A 21,674-nucleotide genomic window follows, 5' to 3' on the forward strand; every position below is an offset into this window, starting at 1 on the left:
TTTTTTAAAGATTTATTTATTTATTTATTTGAGAGGCAGACTTACAGAGAGAGAGAGGGAGAGACAGATAGGTTCTTCCATCTGATGGTCCACTCCCCAAAATGGCCACAATGGCTGAGGTGGGCCGATCCAAAGCCAGGAGCAGGAGCTTATTCCAGGTCTCCCATGTGGGTGCAGGGACCCAGGCACTTGGGCCATCTTCTACTGCTTTCCCAGGCCACAGCAGAGAGCTGGACTGGACGAGGAGCAGCCGGGACTCGAACTGGAGCCAATATGGGATGCCGGCACCACAGGCGGAGGATTAACCCAGTACGCCACAGCACTGGCCCAAAGAAAAACATTAATATTTTATGCAACTAATAGATTTAAACTCAAAATGAAATAAAATTAATAGTCATTATGAAACTTCAGAATACATCCCTTTGCCAAAAATTTATTTTAATCAGTTAGCAAGTAAGCCCCACTGGGAAATAAAAAAAAAAAAAAAAAACATATTAGAGGCAGAGTCTTTCTCAGGTAGCAGTAGGAAAATTTGAAAACCATTTTGTGAGAAATCTCATCTAACTGCCCTGTTTTGCAAATTGAAGAAACTGAGCCCTAAGGAGTTGTAATAACAGCCAATATTTCTTGTGAGATTTTGGGTGCCAACAAGTCTGCATAATTTCACTTAATACTCACTAAAATCAAAGAAGGAAGCAAACCTCCCAAAGATTAGGAAGTAGAAGCTAAGTTGGGGAGTAGGAAGTAGAGTCAGCAGTTATGTTAGTTAGCTTTCGCTTATATAACAAAATACCTAACACAAGCTACCTGTGAAGGAAGGAGGTTTATTTTGGCTCACAGTTTTGGAGGTTCACAGCCCAAGATCAGTCAGATGCCACTGGTTCAGCATCCAGTGAGCCTGAAGATGGTAAGGGCAGAGCACTTGCAGGGGAAGGTGAGCTAGGAAGCTCAGAGAGAGTCTAAGCTGAACTTGGCTTTTATAACCAAATCTGTTGCAAGAACTGCCTTCCAGGAATGCTCCCAATGACTCAAAAATCTCCCATGAAGCCCACTTCTGTCACACTATAATTGAACCAAGTTCCCACTCTCCTATCACCGCCAACCCTAGGTATTAAAGTCCTATGTGAGATCAGGAGCAAAATAACGTTTGAACTCTAGCACAGGTCCTTCAACAACAATAGCAAGAGGCATGGCTGATTTTTCTGGACAACTACACTTTTTTAATTAATAGTTCTTGTTTTTTTAAGTGACCTGGAATCATTTTAATAAGCAAAATCTTACTAATTCAAAATTGAGTTTTCTCTAAACAGCAATTTAGAGTTCAAGGGAAAGGAGTGGGGAGTGAGATGGACAAATTGCAGCTTCACCACTCAGCCTAACACTGAAGGAAAGCATCTCAAAATTTGTCCTGCCCTGGAGCAGCCCAGCTCTGGAACAGAGGCCAGTGCTGTGTGCACCTGCCTCTGTGAGTGAGCTGATGAAACAGTGGGAAGACATGGATTTAGGGCTTTAGTTAGGAAAGAAATTGGAGCCTCAATGACAAAATCTATCCATTAGAGAAGAATGAACACCAGTGCTACACAAACTCTTCCAGAAAATACAAGAAAGGGGTATATTCACCAACTCACTCCATGGGGCCAGTATTTCCCTAAAGATAATAGAAGAAAGGAGAACGATAATATCATTCATGAACATGGATGCATAAATTTTTTACATGATATTAGAAAAGCAATGCAGCAATGTAGAAAAGGAAATTGGATCTGTTTGTATTTGCTATCAATTTTCTTTTTTAATGTTTTTTTTTCTTTTGCAATTTATTTTAAGCATCAAACTAAGTCTCATTCTTGCATAATGTATGCACTTCTTTCCTCATTTCCTTTGTGTAAGCCAGCAAGGGACAGGGCAGAGCTTCCTTGAATGGCCATTGATGCCGCTATGGTAGTTCCACAGGTGAGCTGGCAGAAAGGACCCCTGTTCCATATAGCTCTTAGAACACACACAGAGCATGATATTGTGGCACAGTGAATTATTCATGCAGTTTTATGTTATTCTATTTCTATTACTTTATTTACTTAAATCCTTTGAACTTAAACAAAAAATTAAGTATGGCATCCGTTGCACATTAAGGAAAATCCATCTCTCTGTATCTTTATATATAATTTTTATGTATTTGAGAGACAGAGAGAGAGACTGACATACAGAAACAGCTCCCATCCACTGGTTCACTTCCTAAATACCCACAATGGCTGTTAAGCCTGGGCCGAGACAAGAGCCAGGAGCTGGAAACTCAATCCAGGCCTTCCAGGTGAGTGGCAGGAACACAATCGCCTACTGTCCCCCAGGATCTGCAGTGGCAGAAGGTTGGAATCTGGAGCCAGGGCCAGGGATCAAAGCTAGTCACTCCAAACACCTGCTTTCCTGTTTTATATTTTGATATAGTTTCACGTAACCCATCTTATTTATATCTTATGACAACACAGATATTACCGCATTCACAGCTGAGAGAACTGGGCTTCAGGTTGTGACCTAACTATGAGACCTGCAGAGTCAGCATTAAAATTCACAAGCAGAGCAGGCATTTATGGCCTAGCAGTTAAGATGCTGTTGGGAAGCCTGCATCTCATCCGGGAGTGCCTGGGTTCCAATCCTTGCTCCTAGTCACAGCTTCATGCTAATTCACATCCTGGGCCGCAGCTGGAGATGGCTCAAGTGACCGGATCCCTACTATTTACATGGAAAACCCAGTTGACCTCCTGGCTCCCAGCTTCCACCCAGACCAGCCCTGGTCCTTGTAGGCATTTGGGAGATGAAACAGAAGATGGGAGCTCTCAGTCTCTTTCTCTCTCTCATCTTGCCTTCTTGCTTCTCAGATAAACAAACAACTAAATAAAATAAAATCCACACTAATACATTTTTCCAGCCTGTTTAGCTGAAGGTTGGCAATTTTTACTGAATGAGCTTCCATTGGGCCTATAGCAGTAGGAAAGGAAAACATGAAGGCTGAAAGTAAATGATCTACTGATTCATTCGGATCATAACCTCTTCTTTCTTTTTTTTTTTTTTTTTTAAGATTTATTTGAAAGAGGCAGAGAGAAAGGTCTTCCATCCTCTAATTCACTCCCCAAATGGCCACAATGGTCAGAGCTAAGCTAATCCAAAGCCAGGAGCCTGGAGCTTCTTCTGGGTCTCCCACGTGGGTGCAGGGGTCCAAGAACTTGAGCCATTTTCTACTGCTTTTGTAGGCACCTTAGCAGAGATCTGGAAAGGAAGTGGAGCAGCCAGGACTGGAACCAGCAACCATATGGAATGTTGGCACTGCAGGTGGTGGCTTTACCCGCTACACAACAGTGCTGCTCTCTCCCCAACTTTTTTTTTTGGGGGGGGGGGTGGGGGACAGAAACAGGCAAAGAGGCAGACAGAAAGAAACTGCTAAGCTAAACACCTGCTCCCTAGCTCATAAGCACTTAGAGAAATCACTGTTTTTTTCTCTCTGAAACATTTCAAACATTGTCATGTTAAAATAAATACTTGATTTGTCTATCTACAAATGCACATCTTCCTCACTGAAAATGCCTTTGGCAGGATACAGCTTGTTCCTCAAGTTGAATTTGTTCCTTCCTTTGTATCTGAAGCTACATGTTACTGTCACAGAAAGAAACTTAGGGAAGATTCTGCTTTAATGTTTGTCCTGGGGCACTGAGAAGGTATTATTATAATGAGCAACATTCAAGGTATTTTCAGGTAATTAGAATGTATAGTGTTTAAAGAGTATGGATTTAGTAGAATTTAAAGACAACCAAAACTCCTTGGTACTTTTCCAGTAACCTACTTGTCTACATGAAAATACTTGCTAAACACTATTTGGAGAAGTAACTTAAATAGTTAATGAGTACCTTGAACCAACTGTGTGGGTAGAGCAATATCAATACACAGCCTTTGAAGTGCAACTCACTGGAATTTCGCTCTGTTCATGTTGGAGTTCTACATCCAAGCTTCATCTCTCTGGTTAGTTTAAAATACCTGATTAATGCTTCAAAGAGCTTTAAGGAACTGCAACATTTGAGTACTGTTGAGTATTATTTTTCAATAATAAAAGCAATGGCCAGCCATGAAAATAAAGTTGCAAAATAAATGAAGTGTTGTTTCAAAATTTCTTTTTATAAACTAACCCATCAACCAAAACATCACAGCCAGCATGCTGGTGTGCTTCCTCCTAGATCATTTGCACAGATCTGGTGTGTATTTTACATTCTCGTAATAATATGCTGCAGGATGTTGCCACTTGAATCAGCAGTGGAGGAACAAAGGACAGGGAAGAGCAGGTGAGTCTCCGTCAGCACCTCCGGCAGATCCTGTCTGCACCCCACTCTCCTCCTCTGTGATTTTTGGTGAGTGTGGGGGTTGAAGAGCCCTCAAGCACCTGCAGGAACCTTGCTCCTGGGTGAAATTTTGCACCACCGGGTGACGATACTCACAAGCAAATACCTAAGAGATAGATTGGGCAGAGGCCTTTGAAAACACGGGCACAAGCTTTGCCTACTTAATGCCCACCTATTCTGCCTGCCACTTAGCCACTGTGACACTTCCCTTTTCATTGCCACAGTAGAGGTGGGGAAGCAAGATGAAATCGAGCACAAACAGGAGAGTCAATGTCATCATCCACTGTCCATGTCTTGCTGTTAGAGAAGGTAGGGAGGTTATTTCAACCAGGAAATAGGCCAGAGGAAGGCAACAGTCCCAAGGGAGAAGGCGAGGGGATGGTGAGTAGCGAGCTCCTTTCATCGTTTGATTTCTTTGACTGACAGTATCCACTGAGGCCTTGCATAGCTTTGAAAAACCTAGAGCATTAAAGTCAGGCCAGAGAGAAATGGCCAACCGCTAACAAAGCTGTCTTTGCACCTATCTGACTGGAATCTGAGGGAGGGACACGCTACCGCAGCAATTAAAGACACACGTCTGTACTCTTTTCTCCTTATCACCTCCAGTTAGGATTCCAGGTCCAAAAGCCTCCATATGACCATTCATTTATATCTGGCCTGGAAAACACCAGAAGTATGTAAGAGACACCAGAGAGAAGACCTGGCTTTTAACATACCTTTACTCTCTTTCTTTTTTTTAAGAATTAATTTTATTTATTTGAAAGACAGAGTTACAGAGAGAGGTAGAGCTGGTGAGAGAGAGAGAGCAAGATCTTCCATTCTGCTGATTCACTCCCCAATTTGCCACAATGGCTGGAGCTGTGCCGATCCGAAGCTAGGAGCCAGGAGCTTCTTCCAGGTCTCCCATATGGGTGCAGGGGCCCAAGCACTTGGGAGAGCTGGATCAGAAAAGGAGCAGCTGGGACTAGAACCGGTACCCATATGGGATGCCAGTGCTGCAGGCTGGGGCTTTAACCTGCTGCGCCACAGCACTGGCCCCTACTCTTTTTTCTGAATGCATGTTACACTGTACTATGCTAGCTTTAAGCTAAAAAAAATTATTTTCCTCAAATTGAGAGATAACTCTGGAAGACAAAGAAAAGATGAACAAATAGTTCCAGATTAAAGGAGGTAAGGAGACCTGAACACTGAATGCAACAACAATCCAGGAACAATTGGCAATATGAACAAGGTCTACATATTAAGTAGTAGTATTCGCCCATGTTAGTTTACTGATTATGATAATTGTATATGATTCTGTAGGAGAATACACTTATTTTGGATATTTGTGTTAATAATTATCTGTGAAGTATTTAGGCCATGTCTACAATTTACTCTCAAATAGTTCTGGAAAAATACACATAGAGAAAAAGACCAAGCTGATGTGATAAAATGTTAGCATGTTAAGACTGTGGTATACAGCTCTGGAAATTTTTTGCACAATTCTTTTCTGAAGGCTAAAATTATACCTAATGAAAAATTTTAAATAATAAAAGATGGGTCCTAAATCTTACAAAATGTTTGTTTTGTGAATAGTCCATAAATATTGCAAGGTACCACGATCAATGCTTAAGATTGTTTTCATTACTGATAATATATCTTTTCCTTTTCACAACATACACTAAAATTCTAATGGCAAAATACTATAATAATTGGTTTAACAATATGAATATCACCTGCGAGCAGCAAATCCCAGCAGTCTTCCAGCAGCAAGAATTGTCCCATAACAGAACTGACTCACACAGCAGGACATCAAGTGGATGAAAAAGATGCACAACATAGGGGAGCTATTTAAAGAAATAAAATCATTTTATATATGTTATTATTTTCTGTTTTGCATTCATGTGCCTTAAATTTGCAAGTTTTCAAGGAAACGTTCTCACAGCTAGGTTAGATATATATGTATACTTATATATGTGCTGGTTAAGAACAAGCTACAGTCTGAGAAAGTCCTCTTGGGAACTAAAGGGGAGCTGTAAAAGGGAAATGGGAATGGTAGTATTCCCAAAGTATCAGACATATAAGCTTGCTAAAGTTGGGGCTGGCTCTGTGGCATAGTGGGCTAAGCCTCCTCTGGAGGTGCCAGCATCCCATACGGGAGCCAGTTCGTACTCTGGCTGCTCCTCTTCCAATCCAGCTCTCTGCTATGGCCTGGGAAAGCTATAGAAGATGGGCCCCTGACCTGCATGGTAGACCCAGAGGAAGTGTCTGGCTCAAGGCTTCAGATCAGCCTAGCTCCAGCCATTGCTGCCATCTAGGAAGTGAACTAGCAAGATGAAAGACTTTCTCTGTCTCTCTCTCTCTCTGTAACTCTACCTCTCAAATAAATAAATAAAATCTTTAAAAAGTAAATAAGTAAATGAATAGATAATTTTTTATTTGACAGGCAGAGTTAGAGAGTGAGAGAGAGAGACAGAGAGAAAGGTTTTCCCTCCGTTTGGTTCACCCCCCTCAAATGGCCGTCATGGCTGGCACGCCACGCTGATCCAAAGCCAGGAGCCAGGTGCTTCCTCCTGGTCTCCCATGTGGGTACAGGCGCCCAAGCACTTGGGCCATCCTCCACTGCCTTACCGGGCCACAGCAGAAAGCTGGACTGGAAGAAGAGCAACCTGGACTAGAACCTGGTGCCCATATGGGATGCCGGCGCTGCAGACAGAGGATTAACCAAGTGAGCTACGGCGCCGACCCCTGAATAGATAATTTTATATATATAAAAAAAGTGTTGTTTATTCTTCATCTGTCATCATCCTGAATTCTAAGATCTGCTTTGGGCGATCTGTCTATGAGAAATCAAAATATCCTTTAGTTGTGACAAGAACAGTAAAATCAGCCCAGGAAGAATCTCATTTTCACGAGTATATATTTGTTCTAAAGGATCATGGTACCAATAGCTGATGATCACTTTTTTGTTACAGTTTTTTCCATCTAAATAGACCCCAAGATAAAGAGATTTGGTATTTTTCCTCCTTGCATCTACTGAGATTCTGCCAAAAAGATGACCAAAGATGTTAATAGGGAATGCAAAGGAGAAAAATAACAATGAATTGTAACTTTCATTATTTTGAAGGGAAGGTACATTTACATACAAGGGTTTCTTTATCAGAGACAATTTTTCAATTATTTCCATGTTTAATTTACTGGATTTGATCTTCAAAATGTGAGAAAAGTAGCTCCATATTTTTTTTAAAAAAGTTTATTTTTATTTATTTGAAAGGCAGAATGACAGAGAGATCTTCCATCTGCTGGTCACTCCCCAAATGCCCACAACAGCCAGGGCTAGGCCATTCTGAAACCAGGAGCCAGGAACTCTATCCCAATCTCCCAAGTGGGCACCAGGGGCCCAAGTCCATGAGCCATCACCTGCTGCCTCCAGATGCATCGCAGAGATGGCTCTCTGATACAGCATACAGGTGGCCTAACTCACTGTGCCCCATGTCCACCACACGCTCCATGACTTTTGATCATGGATATTATTCTGCCTACCATGCACCCCTCACTCTGCCTCCTTGTCTCCAAGAACATTTCCCCCTTCCCCTCCACCCACCTCAGAGCCCTTCCAGGGTTTTGCCCTGGTGATTTTCTCTTCTGGGAAGTCGGCCTCTCCACAGTTATTCATCCCCAGGCTCTATCTGTCCCTCTCTCACCCGCTTCAGTAAATCTCTGCACGAGCCTTCCGTGGTCAATTTACCTAAATGGCAAATCATGCCTCACCACCTCCCCATTCATCCCACTGCTCTTCCTTGCCTACTGGTTGGTACTTACATGGTTTCCTTGCTCTCTCTGGTGTACTGCCTGTTTCCTTTACTGGGATGGAAGATTCATGAAGGCATTTTTGTTCTCTGTTCTAACATCAGTACCAACAGAGTACATGGCTCATCATTTATTTGCATGAGTCAATCAATCAATCATTCATTGAGTTGCTAAGATGGAAGGATGGCTCATAGCAATGAGCAAATTTAAGACTGCAACTGCCAAAACTATCCCTTTTAAACATCTTATTTGCTGGGTTGCTGAGCTTTACATTTTTACTGTAGATAGATAGAAGACTGTTCAGACTTCATAATGTGAATTTCACAGCAGGCAGCTCAGCTGATACTTGCATATCCTACAAGCAAATGATAGAAAGACTTTGACTTTGGCTAACAAGTTATTATGGTGGTCACTACAAGTGTGAACTGAACCTCAATCATTGAGTTATCAATAGTTTCTTCTCCAGGTTAACAGTAATAGATGCATGTACTGGAATTTGTTGACTACACAGAAAATGTATGACTACATGGAATGTGTATGGAAGTGTAAAAAATTGCTGTCTTCTTGAACAAAACTAAAAACCAGGTCCTCCACTGTAAAAATAAGAGGTAAACATACCATGGAGTTTGCATCTTTGCCCTTGTCTGGCATTGCTCTCTTGGAACTGGGTCCTGGCCTTAGGGGGTTTCTACTTGGTTTTAAACTCAGTGGCCTGGGGCCACTCCCACTTTACTCTGGGCAGACCTAAGACAGGGCTGGGCCCTTTGAGCAAGTTGTTACCAGTGAATAAGGGAAAACCAAGGGCAATGTCTCAAGAACTAGATAGGTCACTGCAAGATCTGGTTTGCTCTCTGGGCTTCAAGGTATCCATCTGGCCTAACCTTTGATACTCACTAGCTTCACACTAACTACTGACAAGCACATACTTGAACTCCTGTTCTGCAAAGTCTGGACCCGAAAAAGGACAGGATCTCTTCCTTTTGCCAATCCAAGAAACGTCCCAAGTGCCGCCAAGTCAGTGCTGTGTTTCTGGGCTTGGGAACTGGAATGTGTTTTGAAAGGATACAAAGGTTCAAGTTGCAGACCATGACTGCAAGTAGAGAGGGTCCTGGCTACTTTTCTTCACCCTGAAAAACCAATGACTTCCTCTCCAACCTGGGCCCAGAATTCTGAACCAGGTGAGAGAAGAGGGAAGGAGCAGAGGGTGAGGGAGAATTGATGGAAGGTGCTGCATATGAATAATAGCCTCTGAGAGATTGCCAGAGAGAGAGTAGGCCTTTGCTTTCAAATCATTGTTCAAAGAATCACGGTTTCAGAGAACAGAGAAAAACAGGATATTTAATAACTGCAAGAGAGAAAGGTTTGCATACCAAATTATATAAACTAGGCAACTATCAGTAGTAATAAATAGGCTAGGAAGAGATGGTGTGATTGAAGTTTAATGAAAAAATTTCCTCTTTCCAAGCACTCACAGTTTTTGTTATTTTGTTTTCTATCTTGTGGCTCTAAAGCTTGTCTTTTTTTTTTAAGATGTATTTATTTATTTGAAAGGCAGGGTTACACAGAGAGAGAAGGAGAGACAGAGAGAGAGAGAGAGGTCTTCCATCCGCTGGTTCACTCCCCAATCAGCCACAATGGTCAGAGCTGCGCCAATCCAAAGCCAGGAGCCAGGAACTTCCTCCGGGTCTTCCCATGTGGATGCAGGGGCCCAAGCACTTGGACCAATCTTCTACTGCTTTCCCAGGCCATAGCAGAGAGCTGGATGGGAAGTAGAGCAGCTAGGACTTGAACCAGAGCCCATATGGGATGCCAGCACTGCAGGTGGCAGCTTTACCCGCTATGCTACAATGCTGGCCCCTAAAGTTTGTCTTTTCTAGAGTGTGTATAGCCGATTTCATGTACTTTTCATATTATATACCATTTTTTCTTAAAATTTACTTATTTGAAGGCCAGAACTACAGAGAAAGTGAGGTAGACAGTGAGAGCAAGAACAAGAGTGAAAGAGAAATCTTCCATCCACTGGTTCATTCCCCAAATAGCTGCAACAGCCAGGTCTGGTACACATCAAAGCCAGGAGCTGGAAGCTTCTTCTGGGTCTCCCCCATGGGTGGTAGGGGCCCTAGTACTTGGACAATCTTCCTCTGCCTTCCAAAGTGCATTCGCCAGAAGCTGGACCAGGAAAACAGCAGATAGGACTCAAAGGGGAGCTGTGATATGAGATGCCAGGGTTGCAAGCAGCAGCTTGACTCACTGGACAACAACACCCATCCCTCCATGCCATCTCTAACAGCTGTTGCTTTTACTCTGAAAAGTTGTTATTCCTTAATAGGTCATCAGTATCCAAATGATCACCCTCACTATGTTTTTCTATCACACTCACACAATACATTACTTTGGTCCCTCTATCCTTTACATAAAGGCTCAGGGGTGAGGGGCAAAGGAGAGGCAGATCAGCTCAAGAATACTACAAGTCAGGACAGCCTTAGGAGCTTGAGCCTCAGCAGGCTGTGTGTCTGTTCTCTGCCCACAGCTCCCAACTCTGGGCAGCTTCAGCCCATCCTCAAAATCAGAATGATGGGTAAACTCTGTCTGTGGGTGGATCAGTACCTGTATTTCTTTCTTTTTTTAAAAGATTTATTTTATTTATTTTAAAGAGTTACAGAGAGAGGTAGAGACAGAGAGAGAGAGAGGTCTTCTATCTGCTGGTTCACTCCCCAGATGGCTGCAACGGCCAGAACTGTGCCAATCCGAAGCCAGGAGTCAGGAGCTTCCTCCAGGTCTTCCACACGGGTGCAGGGACTCAAGGACTTGGGCCATCTTCTACTGCTATCCCAGGCCATAGCAGAGAGCTGGATCGGAAGAGGAGCAGCCGGGACTCGAACCGGCACCCATATGGGAGGCCAGCACTTCAGGCCAGGGCATTAACCTGCTGTGCCACAGCGCCAGTCCTGGTACCTACCTTTCTTTCTTTCTTTCTTTTTTCTCTTTCTTTCTTTCTTTCTTTCTTTCTTTCTTTCTTTCTTTCTTTTATAAAGATTTATTTATTTTATTTGAAAGTCAGAGTTATACAGAGAGAGGAGAGGCAGAGAGAGAGAGAGAGAGAGGTATTCCATCCAATGGTTCACTCCCCAGATGGCCGCAACAGCCGGAGCTGGGTCGATCCGAAGCCGGGAGCCAGGAGCCAGGAGCCAGGAGCTTCTTCCAGTTCTCCCATATGAGTGTAGGGGCCCAAGGACTTGGGCCATCTTCAACTGCTTTCCCAGGCCACAGCAGAGAGCTGGATTGGAAGTAGAGCAGCCGGGTCTTGAACTGGCACCCATATAGGATGCTGGCGCTTCAGGCCAGGGCATTAACCTGCTGCGACACAGCGCCGGCCCCAGTACTTAATAGGCAACACAGAAAAACACATGCCTAACCATCTACCATTTTCACAAGTAAAAGACAGAGATCTGCTATGGTTTGGGAGTGATTTGGTCTCCAAAATTTCACCTTCTCAAAGCTTGGGCTCCCGTGCGACACTGTTGAGATGCTGGAATATTTAAGAGGTGGCCTAGTAGAAGGTGGTTCCTGCATGAGACACTGACCTCAGAAGAGATTAATGCAGGTCTCCCAGGACTGAGTTAGTTTCCACAAGAACAAGTTGTTATAAAGGGAGCTCAGCTGTTTGGCTCACTCTCTTCCCCATGTCCCTTCTGCATGTGGCCAGTTCTCTTTCTGCTTCTCTGTCACGCACGCTGTGACCACAGCCAGGGGGTCCTCACCAGGAACTGGAACCATGTTCATTAGGCCCTCCAGCCACCAGAATCATGAGCCAAGAAAGCGTTTTTCCTTTATAAATTATCCAGCCCCAAATACTCTATAATTAGCAACACCAAGACACAGTATCAAAATATTGTTGTTAAACAAAATTTGCCAAGTTGACAAAAGTTCCCTCCCCCCTCGCAACCCCGCTTTAAGCATCTCTCAATTAAACAATCCATGCCAAATGAGTAAGAGACCAAATGTGACCTTTTGGGCTTGTTAGTTGTGACAATGAAAATAAATGGAAGAACAGTATTTCAAAAGGAAAATTGAGAAATAGTAATACTTGGAATTTTTTGTGGTTGCTCTTTTTTGTTATAATTCTGTCACTCATAATCCCGGCTTCAGATTTGAAACTCCACACCCAAGTCTCTCTCAGTCTGTTGATATGTTCCCAGAAATTAATGTGCCGTGTTTGATTATATCATAATCAATATTTAGAGCACATTAAATGCAAGATACAACAGTGAAACATCAATACTAAACAGAAATGCCTAATAAAGTTGCAGATACCTCATTTTTTCCTTGTGCTTTTCTGTCTTTTCTCACAACTAGAAAAAGATCATTTAAACAGTCAGCTCATTAAGATGATGCCATTTTAGATGTCCCAGAGCTTTTCTATGGGGCTTGCCTATTATTTATCCATTCCTCCTATTCCCCTTCAAACAGCCAGTTCTGGAAATGAGCTGCTGTGCTTTGATGGAGGGCCAGGTTCAAATTAAACTACTCCTGAATTTCACAAGGCTAATATTTCAAATTAGAGATTTCAGCTCACTCAACACATTCGAACACACTTGTGCTCGGTGAAGCATTGCTTATGTGAATAATTAGCCTGAATAATGTGTGGAATCAGAGGACAGTTTTTTAAGCAGACACTCATTTTTTCTTCCCTTGCAGCTCCTACAAATGCATGTTGGGAGGTGAAGAGGAGGGTGTGGCGGGTGATGAAGGCTCTTCTCCCCGGGAGGGGCCTTGCCTGTGGTCCGGCTGGGGGTGCTGCAGCAGTGCACACAGTGGTTACAGTGGAGCAAAGACAGCAACCGGCTGTGCAGATCAAACCCAGTGCTCAACCACAAGGAGCCTGCAGCCAAATGACCACCACACCCCGTTCCACAGACACTACCTAGTGCTCAGGTGAACCCAGCTTCAGTGGTTCCCCCCCTTGCCATAGCTTCACGTCCCAGGGTTTCAGCTACCCATGGTCAACCATAACCTGAGAATATTAAATGGAAAATTCCAAAAATAATTTATCAACTCCTAAGTTTTACATAATTTTATCACAGCATATGATTAGATGATTCTATTATTATCACTGTTAATCTCTCACTGTACCTAATTTATAAATGAAGATTTGTCATAGATATGTATGTATGTATAGGACAAATACTATTTATTGGGTTTCATACGATCCATGATTTCATCCCACAGAGGGTCTTGGAACAAATCCCTGTAGACAAGGGGAAGGGAGGGGACAACTGTACATGAAACAGAGGAAAATCTGTGCTGTTGAGTTGTGTTTGAACAGCTAGGACTGCATCGGACTGGCCAATTCCACCATTGGCTTCTATTTTTAAAATGTACATGCATGCAGGTGACCTTTTTACTATGCTGCTGCTTGATTTTAATACTGTCTTTAAAAGGTGATAAGCTAAATGCGAGCAAAAGAAAGCACAGATATCAAGGAGTACCCCCTGCCCCGTAGCTTGTCTTGGCTCAGCCCAGTTCTGCTCCCACCTTCAGACCTTGGGTGTTCCTTATTTTGGAGTTAAACCCAGCAGGGGCTTGAAACTGGCTCCAGACGCTCAGTAGCAACAGCAGATGGTAGAAGCCTCCAGAAAGTAATTCTACTGTGGGTTTTCCCTAACTAGGTCTTTTGAGCATAATGTGTTTTCTCACTGGCTCACTCAGCTCTCTATTTCCTTAACTAACCAGTCTTTCCATATCTCTACTCAGAAGAAATTACATGAGGGGAGGGGGGAAGAGATCATAGTCTCATCCTATATATGCTAATAGAAGCCTGTATTCATTTTCTCCCCAATCATAATGATTTCTTCCTCTTCCCCAAGTGTCATTTTCCTGTGTTTAGCTTTAAGAAATTCTTCCTCTCTTCAGTCTTATCTGATGATACCTAATTTCAAAACAATTAGAAGCTTTACCAACCATGTAACAGCAGAAAGATCATTGGGTTTGGATTAGAAATACCTCTGTCAGGACTGGTGTTAGGGCGGGGTAAAGCCACCACCTGTGATGATAACAGCCCATAGGAGCACTGGTTTGAGTCCTGGCTGCTCCACTTCCTATCCAGCTCCATGCTAGTGTGCCTGGAAAACCAGCAGAGACAGCCCAAGTGCTTGGGCCCCTGCAACCATGTGGGAGACTTGGAAGAAATGCCTGGCTCTTGGTTTCAGACTGGCCCAGCTCCAGCCATTATGGTCATTTGGGGAGTGAATAAGTGGATGGAAGATCTCTCTGTCTCTCCCTCTCTCTGTAATTCTGCCTTTCAAATAGATAAATAAATCTTAAAAATAAATCCCTGTCAATCTTAGTGCTCCAACTATTTTGTAAGTGATGATTGTTAAAAATAAATACAAAACAAATATTAAATAAATAAAACCTACTGGACTTTCCCTGTGCTTTTGCAAACTATTTTAACCTGTTTACATTAAAAAATATACATATGGAATCATACTTGCAAAAAACAAAAAGAAATGTTCCTGCCAAAACCAACAATATAGTTATGATTCAAGTAGTTCACAAACTGGGTATTTGATTTTGGTTTCTGCTTGCTTTGTTTTTGTTTACTTTTGTTCTTGGCCAACCAATATTTTCTCTTTCTCTTTCTATTCCTTTTCATGCATGGTCTCCACTAATTGTCTGAGTTTCTGAAATTCGCCAACTGATACCCCCTTTAATTTAAGTGAGTCAGCCTGGTTTTCTGATGTTCATATACAAAACTTGTAACCAGTACACTGGTTTCCATATTGCCTGTCGCCTCTTCTTCCTGTTCTGACATTTCTAGCCATTGAGCAGAGATTAGATAACAAAGATCCACATCTTAACTCCCAGATAAATATCCCGAGGTCAGCAAACTGGAATTAAGGGGATGAGGAACAGGAGTTGATGCATGAAGGGAGTATTTCAGGAGCACACTGTCAGGAAGAGGTGCCTATGTCAGACACACAGAGAGGACACATGTATGTGTCTCCATGTGCAACACCAAAGGCCCATTACAGTTTCTTCTTTTTCCCCCTAAGATTTATTTATTTATTTGAAAGGTAGTGTTACAGAGAAAGGTGGAGAGACACAGAGCTCAGAGGGCCACGACAGTCTAGGCCAGGAGCCTGAAACTCCATCCAGGTCTCCCACACGGGTGGCAAGGCCCAGGCACTTGAGCCATCTTCTGCTGCTTGCCCAGGTGCATGAACAGGGAGCTGGCTGGGAAGTGGAGCAGCGAGGCTGGCAGCAGCTTAACTTGCTGTGTCACAACGCTGGCCCCTAGTCCAGTTTGTGCCCCTTTCGGTGAGGGCCTGTGGTAGGCTCCCTCTCTTTTGCTTTCTGCTCTGCTGCCTTTCCTACAACAGAAATCAAGCGACCTGGCACAGAGATTCACCCGAAAAGAGGTAGGAACGGGAGCCATCATTAGCAGGCAGTGACCGGGGCGGACATGACAGCTCTGGCATTAAACACAAGGACACAAATGCTGTCATGGATGGTCTCCCCTTGGCTGCTCTGGCGGCCCATAGAACAGATGTCTTGGGCTCCACCCTAGCAGCAGTTGGCAACACTGGGCCTCAGAGAGAAGTAAAATTTCCAAAGGCCTGGGGCTCCTCCTGCAAAGAAACCCGAGATGTGGGTTGAGTAATGCACTGGCAAGCAGGAATAAACAGTAACTGAGTGAAGAGCTGTGGAGTTCCAGTTGCTAAATAGCTACTACGGAACAGGGAACATGACGGCGGGGTGGGGTGGGGGTCCCCGGTGCAGCAGGGGCTCCCTGAATGCTGGCTGACTGAGCCGAGGTAAGACCTGAGACGGGATGGGCAGCCTGAGAGAAGGCCTGGGGCCCCGTGACGGGGGGCTTTCATTCGGCAGGGCTCAGCCAACAGAAGCCCCTAGAGAGGGCCGACCCTCATCTGCGAGCGGCTGCAAGGCGCTCTGACATTCAGTCGCTGTTATTTCGGAGCCAGGGTCTACACGAAGGGACCGCCTGGGTTGCCGTCCCCAACCAGACACGGAGGCAAACCCGGAGGGGGCGGGTAGGCGTCCGTGGGCTCCGCGGGGGCTCCTCTTCTTTTTAGGCTTTCGAGACCCAAACGCCCTCCTGGAGGGACCCCATGTTTCAGGGGCAGCTTGGAGGCGTTTAGTCCTCTCACTGTCGAGCCCCCGACAGGGAGACGTCGCCGCCAGCAGCCCGAGGCGACCGCTCGCGAGGAGCAGCGTCGCCCAGCGGGCACAGGCACCGGGTGTTCTCCGGGCCCCCCCAACCCCTTCGCGGCTCCAGGCGCCCGCCAGCGGCCGCCTCCCGCAGCGGCACGGGGAACTCAGGCGGCGCTGGTGGCCGGGGCCGCCCGAGCGGGCTCCCCGATTGGCTGATGGGGCGACGGGAGGAGGGGCAGGGGCGTCGTGATTGGCCGGGTCCCGAGCCGGAGGGGGCGGAGCCGCTATATCAGGGGAGCGCCAGTCGCGGCGCAGGCAGTTGGCTGCTGGAGTGCGGCGTCGCCGCGGAGTGCCCGGGGGCCGGCAGGGCGGGCGGGCTGGCGGGCGAGGGGGTGGCGGGGACGGAGCTGCGGCCGCGGGCGTCTGTCTGCAGCCCTCGCCGAGCCCGGGGCTGGGTTCGAGCTTTGGCGAGGCGGTAGCCCCGCGTACACCAAAGAGGAGGTGGCTGAGGTGGCCGTGGCGGCAGCGGCGGCCCCAGCCATGCTGTGCTATGTGACGAGGCCGGACGCGGTGCTGATGGAGGTGGAGGTGGAGGCGAAAGCCAACGGCGAGGACTGCCTCAATCAGGTGAGAGCGAGCACCCAGGTCCGGGCCCACGTCGGTCTCCAGAGGCCGACGGGCCTCGAAGGCGGCCGGGCGCCTCAGGGAGCGCGCCCCAGGCAGGCACCGGGCCCCGCACCCCGATCCCGCTGCGGGCGTGCGGCGCGCGACCCCCTCCCGGGCGCGCTGGCGGGGTGCGGAGGATGCGCGCTGCGGGGGCCCCTGGCGCGGGGGCGCGGGCAGAGCCCGGAGCGCAGCCCAGCCCCCCCGCAAGCCGGCACTTTGCCAGAGCCAGGCGGCCCAGCACACTTGCCTCAGGTGTGTGTGCGTGACGCCGCCGGTGGGGTCCCTGCAGTGCCACCCACGTCCCAAAAAGGAGTGAGTGGACGCGGTCTCGGGCCCAGGGTGTCTTGGCAGGCAAGCTTGGCCCTTGTCCCGTGCCGCGTTTCCAGCGGAGCACTCACCTGCATCTTCGGATTTGCGGGCGGGGGCAGAGGTACTGTAGTTTTGGGTGCACCTGCTTGGCTGCCTTGAAGCCCGCGTTTCCTTCCAGAGCGAAGGGGGAACCGAGCTGGTTCGGCAGGCAGCAGGTCTGATCCCAGGGGACGCTGTGCTCCCACGCCGTGTAGACAGGAGAGGTTTGGAGAACCTCGTGTGACGCACAGCTGACACTTGTGGCGGGTCTCGCGTGCGTGCGTGTGTGTGTGTGTGTGTGTGTTTGGAGTCCAGGTGGTTAACACTACCCAGATAATAAGCTGTCGGAGCAGCTCTGTGGATTGTGCTGGTACGGGGCATCGTAGTGACTGGAGTCAGAAGGAAGAGACCCTGAAGATGCCCCTGCTCTTGAGCACTGCTCTTTCTGGGCTGCTGTGGGCATGCCCTAGATATTGAGGGAGGGAGGGACAGGTCTGCGTCCTGGAGCCAGCGGTTAGCGTCGCAGCACCGGTGGGTTTTGGCAGAACTGTAGCAGTCTTCAGCTCCAGAGAGCCCCGGGTTCCTTTGACCCCATGTCCCGTTTGCTCATCCGTGCCGCCTTTGTTTTGACTTCAGGTGTGCAGGCGACTGGGAATCATAGAAGTTGACTATTTTGGACTGCAGTTTACCGGTAGCAAAGGTGAAAGTTTATGGCTAAACCTGAGAAACCGGATCTCCCAGCAGATGGACGGGCTGGCCCCTTACCGGCTTAAACTCAGAGTCAAGTTCTTCGTGGAGCCTCATCTCATCTTACAGGAGCAGACGAGGTAAAGCGGCACTCAGATAGACCCTTGTCAGATGCACCTTAGATTCTGTTTAGGGGGCGCCGGAGCAGCCTCCCCGGGGTGTTCACAGGCAAATTTGGTGCGGTGAATGCCTTCCTTACCCACGTTCTGCAGGGCACAGCCCTTTGGTTGAAGAGGGAGCCACATAGTTGGCCTGGGCGCATTTTGCAGCTCCTGTTTTTATAAACTTAATGGGAGAGCTGGGTAGAATTCCCACAAACCCTTGAGATTGTTGTCACATGGGGGAAAAAAAAAGAACCAGCCAGAGAAACACCAAACTGCCTACTTCCTGACAGCAGCATCCAATGGCCGATAGTAACCTCTGCCTCGGCAGTGTTACTGTAGGTCACTGTGGACGTTCTAACAGAAAGCAGGAAACAGTTCCTCTTGGGTTACTTAAACTTGGTCAGCTTCGGCCAGTGTCAGATTACAGTGTGTAGCAGAGAACTCTGTCAGGCTTTGTGCAGAATTTTTGAAGTTTTTAGTTTCTTGAAAACTTAATAAGAGCACTCTTTTAAGGCTACTGTAACTGAATCCTAACCCACAAATACATTGCACACGATTGGGGAGTCTCTCTCTGCCTTGTGAAAATCCACCACTAGTGGTAGACAACTGAAGCAAATCATCTTTTTTAAACAAAAATGTGTTCTCTCTGGCACTGACTTAGTACTTTTCTCAAGGGTGAGTGAAACTAGGAAAGTTATGTTTAATATTTATGGCTAAAATGCAAGACTTCAGTCTTACTAAAGCAGTCAAAAAGAAAAAAAACGAAAATGGCTACTTTTAAAAACAGCAAACTTGGATCTAAGCTGTAATGTTTTTCATAATCCTTTGCCTTGGAAATCTGCCATGCATGTGAAAAATGTGATTCTGAAAATTTTGAATAATGATGAGTGAGCAATATTCTTTAAAGATTTTTTTTTTGGTTTGTTTATCAGAGAGCTGATAGAAATACATTTTGAAATAGTATTTATTTGAGTTTGAAATTTCCACTTTGTTTTTTTATAAAACTCAAAATGTTGAGGAAAATGTTTTATTTCTGAAGGAAGCAGTTATACTGAATTTTTAGTGCTCTTGAAAATATCTTGCAAAATATTCAAGTGACAGCATGCTTAAGGAAGTTATAGCTGTCTATGTTAATCAAAATGGGCTTTTTTTCTTTAAACTAATTTTTGAAAGCTTCTGCTTTGCACTTCACTGCCGTAACTCACAGTAGAATAAAAGACAAAGTATATATAACAAAGCATAGTGGAATTTTCATTACATAGTCTTATGATTTTTCAGTCATTTCGGGCTACCAGATACAACCCAATTTAAATGTTTTAAATCTGCACACATTTAGAGGGCCAAATACTTCATTTAAACAATGAAAGTGATGGTAGAATAATATATTTGTAGTGTGAATGCATTCAGACTTTGTAGCTAATGACTAGATGATCGCTACCTGTGTTTTCCTGTAATTGGGTTAATAACTTGTGTCAAATCCATTTTATTCATGCCGGAAATGGAGGCATTTTATAAATTAGAACCTGAACAAATTTATTATCTTGGTTTTTCCTTTCTTGACTCAATTGACTTTAACCCTTGAGATTCGTGGCTAACAGCACCCCTACATACCTACTTCAGCCAGATAATCTTACCTGATTTTTGAAAGGAGTTTGATTGTAGGCTAGTCCAAACTTTTGACTGGCTTATGATAGCATTGGTAAATTCTATTTGTTTTCATGGGGTTGGCTGAAATATCAGACTTAGTGGGAAAATGCCACCTAAGGTTTATAAAGCATTCTGCTTCAGTAACTAGATAAAGTGTTATTAGCATTTGTACCTGTAAATGAGTACATCCGGATTTGAATGCGTCCAGTTTACACTTAACATTGTTTTTATGTGCATAATACTATCAAACAACATAGCAAAATAAAGCTGGCTGACGAACTTTTGGATGTCTGATGATCTGTGAATATACAGTAGATCTGTTTATGTAGTGAGTAAGCCCTGCTTTGACAATCTGGTTATAAGAGGTGATTTTCTACTAAGTCAAGCCATGAGGGTGCATTTAGTGTACTGCAAGTGTCTGGACCTCTCATTAAGTGGTGCTGAAGTGTCCTGGCAGAGTCATCTTCTGTGGACAATTAAAGCAGCCTGCTCGTGGTGGAGCTGGCCTGTGAGCAGTTAACGTACTAGTTCGCGTCAATTAGAGGGCCCACTGGGAAGAGTGACGGCCAGGAAGGCCTGTTTGGATGCGAGAGGTCTGAGGACAGGGGAAAGCCCTCTTTTCATTTCAGTTGAAAACCCAGGAAAAAAAGATTCCTCCTAGCAATAGCGTATTATTACTGTTATTATTATTAGCTTCTGCTTTGATGTTGTTTTCCTGATGATAGAATAAGTATACCAAATGTCTGCTTAGAATGGTATAGGAGAGAATTAGCTTGGTCTCTGATTTGGCCTAATTTTAGATTTAATTCTTCTACCCAGATCCTTAGCTTGGCTGTTGAATGGGGCTTCCCAAGGGAAGGGGGTGGGGTGGGAAGAAGGGCGGGGAAGGTTTTTCCAACTCAGCTGGCACGTTTTTAGAGCTGGAGACAGCAGGTATTTTCAGCAGATGTTTGCTATGCTGTGGATTGAAACAAAAAGTGAAACAAATTGATGCATTCTGGAAGGAGATCTAAAATAATCATCTTGGAAATTCTTGCCTTTCAAGGGCTTTCAGTTATTCATAGCAATTCAGACTGGATTTTGTCAACATTTTAAAAACCGGAGATTAGAGAAGTCTATACTTCATCAACACAGTGTGATTATACCACCCGCTGCCAATAAAATCTCTGTTTCTCCTGACTTGGCCAGAGCCTAGCAGAGAGAGCTCTGTGGTCTCTGCTAGGGACAGTCTCGCTTGACTCAGGCTCTCCAACACCTGAATCCTCTTTCCCAGAAAACACACTCCCGGTACAAAGACTCCGTGAGACCTGAGTTCACAGAAATGCTGTGATCCTAGAGTTCATTTGCATCAAGATTTCATGTTGCGAGCACAGCCATGAGCTTGATGTCCCTTGTTTATTCCCTCCTGCCGTCCTGACCTCAGCTCTGTGTTCCATCCCCTGGAAAGCCTTCTGTAGCCCTGCTTACACAGTGTCTCCTTGGTAGCATTCAATGACTTAATAACACCACGTTTACTTAAGTGACACTTTGTTTGTTGTCACCCTAATCATCCAAATTCCATTACACGGGGAGCTGACACAACATTGTACCTTCAAAGTCTGGCTACTGCCTGGTGCATGAATACCTGTTGAGACAGGTAACTAAACTTGGAAATAAAGAAATGAGGGGTGAACAAGTACTGATATTGATTTTTTTTTTCAGTTTGCTTCTGTAAACTGAATAATTGAGTAGCTAAAATCTCACCACTAAAAAATATTTATTAGTGACTTTCTTCTGTTTGGAACTAGGTTGGTCAGTGCTTGGCATTCTTTTGCTTGCT

The 21,674-nt window shown here is 45.2% G+C and overlaps 1 protein-coding gene and 1 long non-coding RNA gene across 3 annotated transcripts in view; one reads left to right on the top strand and one right to left on the bottom strand.

Annotated features, from left to right (window-relative positions):
• Positions 1–17,996, bottom strand: LOC149126762 (uncharacterized). Its single transcript, XR_016234192.1, has 3 exons — positions 17,408–17,996; positions 6,095–6,205; positions 1–322 (listed from the first exon to the last, which is right to left on the bottom strand). It is a non-coding gene; the product is annotated as an uncharacterized LOC149126762 (long non-coding RNA).
• The window catches only part of MYLIP (myosin regulatory light chain interacting protein), a 19,830-nt gene continuing 14,817 nt past the window's right edge, over positions 16,662–21,674 (top strand). The window contains exons 1-2 of one of the 2 annotated variants that reach the window (XM_051832608.3): positions 16,662–16,970; positions 17,994–18,184. In XM_051832608.3, the coding sequence (XP_051688568.1) occupies positions 16,884–16,970; positions 17,994–18,184 (278 nt within the window). In that variant the 5' untranslated portion in view covers positions 16,662–16,883. The remainder of the gene's footprint in view (positions 16,971–17,993; positions 18,185–21,674) is intronic. The other variant, XM_051832609.3, reaches the window with a different exon arrangement.

Source organism: Oryctolagus cuniculus, chromosome 5 (assembly GCF_051225735.1).
Source record: "Oryctolagus cuniculus isolate XC-2025 breed Fujian yellow rabbit chromosome 5, ASM5122573v1, whole genome shotgun sequence".
NCBI lineage: Eukaryota > Metazoa > Chordata > Mammalia > Lagomorpha > Leporidae > Oryctolagus > Oryctolagus cuniculus.